General features: G+C 43.4%; 1 protein-coding gene across 1 annotated transcript in view; it reads right to left on the bottom strand.

The window, feature by feature from the left end:
- Positions 1-1871: 1871 nt before the first annotated feature.
- rxfp1 (relaxin family peptide receptor 1) overlaps positions 1872-12308 on the bottom strand; it is a 325548-nt gene continuing 315111 nt past the window's right edge. The window contains exons 20-22 of the mRNA XM_061891899.1: positions 8556-8966; positions 8277-8495; positions 1872-2194 (exon numbers count right to left, since the gene is read on the bottom strand). Coding sequence (XP_061747883.1) covers positions 1872-2194; positions 8277-8495; positions 8556-8966 — 953 coding nt within the window. The remainder of the gene's footprint in view (positions 2195-8276; positions 8496-8555; positions 8967-12308) is intronic.

Below are 12308 nucleotides of genomic sequence, written 5' to 3'. Positions count from 1 at the left end.
CCCGCATCTCTAGTGAGACAAGCACACTAGAGATGCGCGGATAGGCAATTATATCATCCGTGTCACCAAAGTCGTCATCCACCCGCCGTCCACCCGAGCTAACATTTTATCGGGCCCTTACCCGCCCACCAACTGCCCGCTGAATTACATCAGAAGTTGTCCAAAATTACCACTCACAGAGCTATTTAAAACTGTTACACAGAGTAATGTAGTCAATTGGAGCCGCTAACGTTCTCGCGACTATTCAATAGCGTAAATCCCGATGACAAGAACATGGGCGTGCTATGAAGCCATTGCCTTTGACACCTTCAACATGTACAAACCGATTGTTAGTCCGACAACATGTTGTGTGCAGCTTCCGCAATCACACGTATGAGATTGAAAGGCATACTGGGTGATAGAGAGTACACTGATGGTTGTGATATAAACAACTTTAACACTTACTAATATGCGCCACGCTATGAAGCCACACAATACAAGATTGACAAACACATTTCGGGAGAACATCCTCACAGTAACACAACATAAACGCAACGCAACAAATACCCATAATCCTTTGCATTCATGACAATTCCTGACTATTTTATACACCCTGCTAGCAGCAAACCCTGCCACCCCAACCGTCCCCCACCCCCAGGATTGTCCAGGATGAAGCGACATAGTGATCGACTGCTTTCACAAGTCTAAAACAAGTGGTTACCAGTCTCTGGTACCCCCCCGCATCTCTAGTGAGACAAGCACACTAGAGAAGCGCGGATAGGCAATTATATCATCCGCGTCACCAAAGTCGTCATCCACCCGAACTAACATTTTATCGGGACCTTACCCGCCCACCAACCGCCCGCTGAATTACATCAGAAGTTGTCCAAAATTACCACTCACAGAGCTATTTAAAACTGTTACTCAGAGTAATGTAGTCAATTGGAGCCGCTAACGTTCTCGCGACTATTCAATAGCGTTAATCCTGATGACAAGAAGCCATTGCCTTTGACACCTTCAACATGTACAAACCGATTGTTTGTGTGCAGCTTCCGCAATCACACCTATGAGATCGAAAGGCATACTGGGTGATACAGAGTACACTGATGGATGTGATATAAACAACTTCAACACTTACTAATAAGCGCCACGCTATGAAGCCACACGATACAAGATTGACAAACACATTTCGGGAGAACATCCTCACAGTAACACAACATAAACGCAACACAACGAATACCCATAATCCTTTGTATACGTGACACTTCCTGAATATATTTTACACACCCGTGCGTCGGTAAGGTGGGCGGGGTTCGGGGCGCGTTGAAGGTGTCAAAGGCAATGGCTCCATAGCACGCCCATATTCTTGTCATCAGGATGAACGCCATTGAATAGTCGCGAGAACGTTAGCGGCTCCAATTGACTATATTAGGTCCCGATAAAATGTTAGTTCGGGTGGACGGCGGGTGGATGACGATTTTGGTGACACGGATGCGGACGATATAATTGCCTATCCGTGCTTGTCTCACGTGAAGATTGTGAATGATAGAGAACATTCCAAAAAAGTGCAGTTGCCCTTTCAAAGCTGGAGATTGTTCCATGAATTCAGAAGCCATCATTTGATCTGCAGCATGACAAGCTTTTGTGACTACAGCTGTTAGCCATGGATTACCTCTGCCAGGGCAAGGTTTTGAGGTACTTAAATAAATCCCTGCTTAACATCGTCAGGAAGAAGACATTCGATTTTGACATTTGTTGGATTTTTTTTTTTTGGTCCGGGAGTTTTCTCCCCATTGGCCCGCCGTTACAGTCTGCTGGCGTCAGGACCAAGCGGGGATCCAGCAGATGGCGCCGTGGCGCGGCAGAGTTCCTCACTCACCCGTGTCGCATGTTCACTGTGCTTCGGCGCTTTTGATCTCACGCGGCCCACGTGCTCCCGTGTCATTGCGGTTATTTTCCACAGGGGGCAGCGTGGGTTCCTGATGCCCCGCCGCGGCGGGGACGGGTTGGGCGTCCTGCAGCGGCCACATCTCCTGCCAGGTGAGTGAGGGATGATGGACGGGATGGGTGCTGACCGCCGGCCTCCTCTGTCTGTAGTTGGCCCAGACCTGCATGAGCGTCTCCTTAAAGGGACGCGTGGTCAGCGTGTAGAGGATGGGGTTGAGGGCGCTGTTGATGGGGAGGATAAACACCACCACCCACGAGCTAATGGTACCTGGCGAGGGACAGAGAGAAAAACCACAAAAATTCAGCGTTTGTGCCACTTTATGTTCCTCCAAGCTGAATAGACTCTGTTTGGTTAAAACACTTTGCACAAGACCTCCTCTTTGCCAGCAAATTAGACAAACTTTATTGATCCACAATGGACATTTTTCTACACAGTAGCTCAGGTACAAAGGATGGAAAGGGTAAGGAAGGAGAGGATAATGCACGAAAAAAGGGCACAAACAAAAGGTAGAAACATTTAAGTCTCCCCTTAAAACTCATTTGTATACTCTAGCCTTTAAATAGACCTCCTTTATAGACCAGTTCATCTGCCGCTTCTTTTCTTTTTCTCCTCTGTCCCCCCCTCCCTTGTGGAGGGGGTCCGGTCCGATGACCATGGATGAAGTACTGGCTATCCGGAGTCGGGACCCAGGATGGACCGCTCGCCTGTGTATCGGTTGGTGACATTTCTACGATGCTGATCCGACTCCGCTTGGGATGGTTTCCTGTGGACGGGACTCTCAGTGCTGTGTTGGATCCGCTTTGAACTGAACTCTCGCGGCTGTGTTGGAGCCACTATGGATTGAACTTTCACAGTATCATGTTAGACCCGTTCGACATCCATTGCTTTCGGTCCCCTAAGGGGGTGGGAGGGTTGGGGTTGGGGGGACAGGGGGGTGGTTGCCCACATTTGAGGTCCTCTCCAAGGTTCTCATAGTCATCATTGTCACTGGCGTCCCACTGGGTGTGAGTTCTCCTTGCCCTTATGTGGGTTCTTCCGATCATGTCGTACTCGTAGTGGTTTGTACAGTCCTTTGAGACATTTGTGATTTAGGGCTATATAAATAAACATTGATTGATTGATTGATGGTATGAAGTACACACCCCGTTTCCATATGAGTTGGGAAATTGTGTTAGATGTAAATATAAACGGAATACAACAATTTGCAAATCCTTTTCAACCCATATTCAATTGAATGCACTACGAAGACAAGATATTTGATGTTCAAACTCATAAACTTTATATATTTTTTTGCAAAAAATAATTAACTTAGATTTTCATGGCTGCAACACGTGCCAAAGTAGATGGAAAAGGGCATGTTCACCACTGTGTTACATCAACTTTTCTTTTAACAACACTCAATAAACGTTTGGGAACTGAGGAGACACATTTTTGAAGCTTTTCAGGTGGATGTACAGCTTAAGTTCTTCAACAGTCCGGGGTCTCTGTTGTCGTATTTTAGGCCTTAAAATATTCAATAGGAGACAGGTCTGGACAACAGGCAGGACAGTCTAGTACCAGCACTCTCTTACTATGAAGCCACGCTGTTGTAACATGTGGTGTGGCATTGTCTTGCTGAATAAGCAGGGGCGTCCATGATAACGTTGCTTGAATGGCAGTATGTGTTGCTCCAAAACCTGTATGTACCTTTCAGCACTAATGGTGCCTTCATAGATGTGTAAATTACCCATGCCTTGGGCACTAATGCACCCCAATACCATCACAGATGCTGGCCTTTGAACTTTGCACATATAACAATCCGGATGGTTATTTTCCTCTTTCTTTCCGAGGACACAAATATCCACAGTTTCCCAAAAAAATTTGAAATGTGCACTCGTCAGACCACAGAACCCTTTTCCACTTTGCATCTGTCCATCTTAGATGATCTCGGGCCCAGAGAAGCCGGCGGCGTTTCTGGATGTTGTTGATAAATGGCTTTCGCTTTGCATAATAGAGCTTTAACTTGCACTTACAGATGTAGCGACGAACTGTATTTAGTGACAGTGTTTTTTTGAAGTGTTCCTGAGCCCATGTGGTGATATCCTTTAGAGATTGACATCGATTTTTGATACATTCCCGTCTGAGGGATCGAAGTATCGGTCATTCAATGTTGGTTTCCGGCCATGCCGCTTACGTGGAGTGATTTCTCCATATTCTCTGAACCTTTTGATGATATTATGGACCGTAGTTGTTGCAATCCCTAAATTTCTTGCAATTGCACTTTGAGAAACGTTGTTCTTAAACTGTTTGACCATTCGCTCACGCTGTTGTGGACAAAGGGGTGTACCTCGCCCCTTCCTTTCTTGTGAAAGACTGAGCATTTTTTGGGAAGCTGTTCCCAATTAGCCTGCACACCTGTGGGATATTCCAAATAAGTGTTTGATGAGCATTCCTCAACTTTATCAGCATTTATTGCCACCTTTCCCAACTTCCTAGTCACATGTTGCTGGCATCAAATTCTAAAGTCAATGATAATTTGAAAAAAAAAAAAAAAGCGTTTATCAGTTTGAACATCAAATATGTTGTTTTTGTAGCATATTCAACTGAATATGGGTTGAAAATTATTTACCAATCATTGTATTCCGTTTATATTTACACCTAACACAATTTCCCAACTCATATGGAAACGGGGTTTGTAGACCAAAAATGTACGACAGTAGCAATATAAAATATAACATACAGTCGCGATCACTTGTAAAGAACATAATGTCACGGCTGTCTTGAGTTTCCAATAATTTCAACAACTCCTATTTTTTTGTGATAGAGTGATTGGAGAACATACTTGTTGGCCACAAAAAACATTCATGAAGATTAGACCTTCTGAAGGAAAGTTCTGTGGTCAGATGAAAAAAAAATTGAGCAGTTTGGCCACAATAGCCAAATAGTCAGGTTCAAACACTAATGACATCTATTAAACAAGACAAGAAGCAAGGAATTAAACAGAGACAAATTTAAATTTGGCTCAATTTGAGGAGAGACGCCTGGACACTGTGTCCAGGTCAGTCAGGTCTATTTTCATATTAATGTTGCACGGGATTATAAGGTGCATTAAAGGAGTCAATTAATTGTAAATGTAAAATACTTCCTAGTGGTCTACATAACATGTAATGTTGGTTCTTTGGTCAAAATGTTGCATGGATGATGTTTTACAGATCATCTTCAAGTCGCTTTCTGACAGACTCTTCAGGATGCGCTGTTTTGTGGGCAGTTTTATTTATGTGCCTCCACTTCGACAGCGTCTTTTCCCCGTCATCTTTGTTGTAGCGGTGTAGCGTGCAAGGACGGGAGTGGAAGAAGTGTCAAAAGATGGCGCAAACTGTTTCAATGACATTCAGACTTTACTAAAATCAATAACGGAGCAGCATCTCCTCATCCGTGGCTCACTTGTGTAACAACACCGGAAATGTGTACTGTGAAAAACCCTCTGACCGGAACGCTTTAATAACTAAAGTTCTTTGGTTGAATAATGTAAACTCACTACGCCGGTATGTTTTAGCGCTTTCATGGCGAGTTTACTGACAGATGTAACTGAGAACTTTACACTACTTTATATTAGAAATGGCAACAGCGGAGGATGAATGTCCCATAACAAGAAGATAGAAAAAAAGAAGAAGCTTATCTACTACGGCGTTTTCCACGGACTACAAAGGCGGATGCGCGCAAATTTTCAGGACTTATGCAGATCCCAAATATAGATCAGCAGGTACCAGAAGGTAAGAAAAGTTGCTTTTGTATGATATTGCAAAACAAAATGGCAGACAATATGTCTTACCTTATACACACACACCATAATAATACTCCTATGTTGAAGCACAGTACAATCCATCAAGCGGTGCGGCTTCATAGCTTACCAAAGTCCTACTAAGACATTTTGATAGATTTTTGTGCGCCGTGTTTTCAATGGAACATATACAATGTTGGTGTTGTTTGCTGGAGTCGTATTGCAGTCCATACATATCTCATATGTGTGACTGCCATCACATTGTAGTCTACACGTATTTCTTATGTGTGACTGCCATTTACTGGTCACACTTATCATTTCACCATGTACCAAATAAAATAGCTTCAAGGTCTGTCAGCACAACAAAAATTATGCCTTACATTAGGCGCGACGGGTTATAAGGCGCACTGTCGAGTTTTGAGAAAATTCAAGAATTTTAAGTGCACCATATAGTCCAAAAAATGCGGTACAATATGACTTGAAGTGCTTTAAAGGCCTACTGAAAGCCACTACTACCGACCACGCAGTCGGATAGTTTATATATCAATGATGAAATATTAACATTGCAACACATGCCAATACGGTCGGTTTAGTTTACTAAATTGCAATTTTAAATTTCGCGCGGAAGTATCATGCTAAAACGTCGCGGTATGATGACGCGTGCTCGTGACGTCACGCATTGTAGAGGACGTTTTGTTCCAGCACCGTTCCCAGCTATAAGTTGTCTGTTTTCATCGCATAATTCCACAGTATTATGGACATCTGTGTTGCTGAATCTTTTGCAATTTGTTCAATGAATAATGGAGACGTCAAAGAAGAAAGCTGTAGGTGTTAAGCGGTGTATTGCGGCCGCCTTTTAGCAACACAAACATAGCCGGTGTTTCATTGTTTACATTCCCGAAAGATGACGATGAAGCTTTACAATGGAACAGAGCGGTCAAGCGAACACGTTTGGATTGGACCACACACACAAAGTACATTGTTTTATGCAGCGAGCATTTCGAAATATTGTGTTTCGAAGAGGGTAGATATGGGCATCACCACCACCCGTCGACTGGTGCTGAAGAAAGCTGCGGGGCCGACCTTCAGGTTGTACAGGTACGACCATATAATCTCACTAAAACACTAGTAACACAATAAGCAGATAAGGGATTTTCCAGAAATATCCTAGTAAATCTGTCTAATAACATCTGAATAGCTCCCACTGTATAGTCTTTTTTTCTTCTAGTCCTTCACTCTTACTTTCCTCATCCATAAATCTTACATCCTCGCTCAAATTAATGGGAAAATCGTCGCTTTCTCGGTCCGAATCGCTCTCACTGTTGGTGGCCATGATTGTAAACATTGTTCAGATGTGAGGAGCTCCACAACCCGTGACGTCACACGCATATCGTCTGCTACTTCCGGTACAGGCAAGGCTTTTTTATCAGCACCAAAAGTTGCAAACTTTATCATGGATGTTCTCTACTAAATCCTTTCAGCAAAAATATGGCAATTTAGCAAAATGATCAAGTATGACACATAGAATGGACCTGCTATACCCGTTGAAATAAGAACATCTCATTCCAGTAGGCCTTTAAATTTCGCACGGAAGTATCATGCTAAAACGTCGCGGTATGATGACGCGTGCGCGTGACGTCACGCATTGTAGAGGACATTTTGTTCCAGCACCGTTCCGAGCTATAAGACGTTTGTTTTCATCGCATAATTCCACAGTATTATGGACATATGTGTTGCTGAATCTTTTGCAATTTGTTCAATGAATAACGGAGACGTCAAAGAAGAAAGCTGTAGGTGGGAAGCGGTGTATTGCGGCTGCCTTTAGCAACACAAACACAGCCGGTGTTTCATTGTTTACATTCCCGAAAGATGACGGTGAAGCTTTACTATGGAACAGAGCGGTCAAGTGAACACGGTTGGATTGGACCACACACACAAAGTACAGTGCTTTATACAGCAAGCATTTCGAAAGATCGTGTTTCTAAGAGGGTCCCTTGCGAAGGGCTGACCTTCAGGTTGTACAGGTACGACCATATAATCTCACTAAAACACTAGTAACACAATAAGCAGATAAGGGATTTTCCAGAATTATCCTAGTAAATTTGTCTAATAACATCTGAATCGCTCCCATTGTATAGTCTTTTTTTTTTTCTCTAATCCTTCACTTTTACTTTCCTCATCCACGAATCTTTCATCTTTGCTCAAATTAATGAGAAAATCGTCGCTTTCTCGGTCCGAATCGCTCTCACTGCTGGTGGCCATGATTGTAAACAATGTTCAGATGTGAGGAGCTCCACAACCCGTGACGTCACACGCATATCGTCTGCTACTTCCGGTACAGGCAAGGCTTTTTTATCAGCACCAAAACTTGCGAACTTTATCGTCGATGTTCTCTACTAAATCCTTTCAGCGAAAATATGGCAATATCGCGAAATGATCAAGTATGACACATAGAACGGACCTGCTATCCCCGTTTAAATAAGAAAATCTCATTTCAGTAGGCCTTTAAGAAAGCATTCCAGTCAATCATTTATCATGAAAAGCAATTCGGCACATCTAACCTACACGGTTGCGGCACATCTACTATACCGGGAATTTCCACCTGCAGCAGCGACAGAATCTTGAGCACGAAGATGGGAATCCAGCAGAGGGAGTCGGTGATGACGATGGAGAAGAAGCGCTTGGCGATGGTCACCTCCTTCTTGATGTGGTTGCTGTACATGGCGGTCTGGTTGCCCGTTCGCTGGATGTTGTAGAACATGCTTGCATAGGAGAGGACGATGATCAGGAACGCCACCAGGTTCAGGCCTGCAAAAAGACGCCATCATTGTTTGGAGTGAAAAAACCAGGGCCGCGGATGATTCTCACCCAGGAAAATGACGATGGAGTAGACGTGAGCCCACGCCGTCTCGGGCTGCTCCGAGTGCAGCGGGAAGCAGACGCCGTTGGTCCCGTAGAAGTTTCGAAACAGCCCCTTGCTCACCAGCGGCAGGAAGGCCACCACGAACCCAAACACCCAAATCCCCAGCAGGATGGTGACCGTGCGCCGCCAACCCGGCGTCAAATATCGGAAAGGGTAGACAATGCAGATGTACTTCTCCAACGTGAGGTAGGTGAGCAGCAGGACCGAAACCTCTGTGGACAGCATGGCCAGGGAGCCGATCACCTGACACTGACTGCTGTCCATCCAGGCCTGGGCGTGGCGGTTGTACTCGCCGCGGAACTTTAGGTCGTACGCGCCGATCATGAAGAGGTAGATTCCCATCAGCCCGTCTGCACCTGCAAGGAAGGAGGATGAAGAATTCGTAAAGTGCAATTGCAAAAATAAAAGCTCTACGCCAGGTTTTTGTCTGAAATGGACACCAGAGAAATGACAAAAATAACAATTGTGTATTGAAGTGTATTAATTAACTCATTATGTTCTACATATGGTGAATGTTCATATTCATCTTGGAGAAAGCAAACCTTCAAGTTTAAGTGAATAATGGTATTTCACTCGGAGCACATAATGAGATACGGCCCCTTAGTTTGACATTCGCAGGTGGATTGGATCACTTCTCATAGACTTCAGAATGCAAAGGTGATAGCCCTATCCTTGAGAAGAGACTACCTGTCGTGTTCAACGCCAATATTTAAGTGATGACTTAAAACAATTTTTTTTCAAGGCACTTACACACGGACATCTCCTTTTATGGTCAGGATGTGCTCTCCTGACTTAGCACACACACACACACACACACACACACACACACACACACACACACACACACACACACACACACACACACACACACACACACACACACACACACACACACACACACACACACACACACACACACACACACACACTCAGACAGGAAGAAGGAATATATACATTGATGGTTTGGCTTCTCCAAAGCAAGAGTGCTCTATTTTTTTTACTTAGATTCCTCCGGGTACTGCAGACATGTTTAAATGATGCTGCCTTGCAACAAAGCAACTTTTGGTTCAGCAAAGCGTCTCCGACGTCTCTACGCAGTTGCATCATCCCTCTGAGAGGGCGGCAAGACCAGAATTACACTTCAGTATGTTGGTATACCTCATTCCCTCAAGCTCGGGCTTTTAGCTCTGTAGATAGAATGCTCGTCTCCCATGCCGGAAGGCCCAGGTTCTCGTCCCGGGCGGAACAAAAAAGCAGGTACATCAACATGTCTTCCATTGTGTACTTCCGGTAGTTGTATTCCAACATGGTACACATTTTTACATATTAAAATACCTAAAGTGCCTAGAGAGTACTTTTATGCATTGTTGTGATAGCACGCAAACATCAGCTAACGTTGCTTCTTCAAGGTAAAGTTGAGATGGGCATCGGCGATTACATTTTCCAAATGTTGTTTTTGAATTCCGACTAACATTTGAACCTTTCGCCAGAGCGTGCTGAGACACAGTGTCCTCAAATTGAGCCAAATTTAATTCTGTCCCTGTTTAATTCTTTGCTTCTTTTCTCGTTTAATAGATGTCATCAGTGTTTGAACCTGAGGCCTTTGAAAAGTACATTTCCGCCCTATGCTGATGCTAAAAACAAAGATAACAACATAGCAACTTACTGTATTTTCCGGACCGTAGGACGCACCGGATTATAAGGCGCACTACCGATGAGCGGGTCTAGTCAGGACTATTATCATGTATCGGGCGCATTAAAGGGTCATATTACTATAATTTTTTTCTCAATGTAAAATTCTTCCTTGTGGTCTACATAACATGTACTGTTGGTTCTTTAGTCAAAATGTTGCATAGATGATGTTTTACAGATTACAGTCAAAGTTAAAGTACCAATGATTGTGAAATTTGTCCTCTGCATTTGACCCATCCCCCTGATTACCTACCCTCTGGGAGGTGAGGGGAGCAGTGGGCAGCAGCGGTGCCGCGCCAGGGAATCATTTTTGGTGATTTAACCCCCAATTCCAACGTTTGATGCTGAGTGCCAAGCAGGGAGGTAATGGGTCCCATTTTTATAGTCTTTGGTATGATTCGGCCGGGGGTTTGAACTCACAACCAACCGATCTCAGGGCGGACACTCTACCCACTAGGCCACTGAATAGGTCAAAAAAATTTGCCGAGTCATCCTCAAATTCTGACAGTCGCTTCAGGATGCGCCGTTTTGTGGGCGGTCTTATTCATGTGGCCCACCTTCCACAGCGTGTTTTCCCCGTCATCTTTGTTGTAGCGGTGTAGCGTGCAAGGACAAGAGTGGAAAAAGAGTTAAAAGATGGAGCTAACTCTTTTAAAGACATTCAGACTTTACTTCAATCGATAACGGAGCAGCATCTCCTCATCCGTGGCTCACTAGTGCAACAACAACGCCGGAAATGTGTCCCATGAAATACCATCCGATCGGAACTCTGTAATAACTAAAGTTCCTTGGGTGAATAATAATAATACTGACAGATATAACTAAGAACTTTACAATACTTTATATTAGAAATGGCAACAGTGGAGGATGAATGTCCTATAACAAGAAGATAGAGAAAAAGAAGAAGCTTATCGACTACGGGGTCGGCACGGACTACCAAGGCGGACATGCGCAAAATTTCAGGATTTATGCAGAGCCCAAATACAGATCAGCAGGTACCAGAAGGGGACAAAACTTTCTTTTGCTCAATATTGCGAAACAAAACGCCAAATAATATGTCTCACCTTATGCACAGACCTTAATCAAACTCCTATGTTGAAACTGTGCGGCTTCATAGCTTACCAAAGTCATACTAAAACATTTTAATTGAGTTTTGAGCGCCGTGTGTAATATTTTATATTTTCAAAAGAACATATACAATGTTGGTGTTGTTTACACGTATGTCTTATATGTGACTTCTCATTTCACCACATACCAAATAAAATAGCTTCGAGGTCGGTAAGCACAACCAAAATAATTCCTTACATCAGGCGCACTGTTGAGTTTTGAGAAAATAAAAGGATAAGTGCGCCTTATTGTCTGAAAAATACGGCGTTAATCTTTTTTGTGAGTGAAATTATCTCAAAGAAAAAAAGAGACCCGTCACCCGAAATAAGACTTGGCACATGCTTAATTTGCTAGCTTCAGCATAATGGCGTTGAAAGACAGTATTAAAATCTTAACTAGTGGGAGGAAGCAAAGTATGTTAATGTTATGCAAAGCTTTTAAGATAGATTTCAGTACAGGTGTCATTGGTAAAAGAGAGAAGACGGGGCTTTGAAGGTAAGCCAAAGGATTTGGAGTTCAGTACAGGTGTCATTGGTAAAAAAGATAAGACGGGGGTGAGTTTGAAGTGAATTAACTGACTCAAGTTATGTTCAACAAATGGTGAATGTTGATATTCAACTTGTAAAAAAGCGAACCACCAGGTTTAAAGGGGAACATTATCACCAGACCTATGTAAGCGTCAATATATACCTTGATGATGCAGAAAAAAGACCATATATTTTTTTAACCGTTTTCCGAACTCTAAATGGGTGAATTTTGGCAAATTAAACGCCTTTCTATTATTTGCTCTCGGAGCGATTTACGTCAAAACGTGACGTCACCTAGGTAGTCAACGCCATTTTCTCAAACATTTTACACGCAGCAAGTCAAATCAGCTCGGTTATTTTCCGTTTTTTCGA

Source organism: Nerophis ophidion, linkage group LG29 (genome assembly GCF_033978795.1).
Source record: "Nerophis ophidion isolate RoL-2023_Sa linkage group LG29, RoL_Noph_v1.0, whole genome shotgun sequence".
Taxonomy (NCBI): Eukaryota; Metazoa; Chordata; class Actinopteri; order Syngnathiformes; family Syngnathidae; genus Nerophis; species Nerophis ophidion.
The sequence above is the reverse complement of the archived record's forward strand: the minus strand, read 5'-3'. Positions and strand labels throughout refer to the sequence as shown.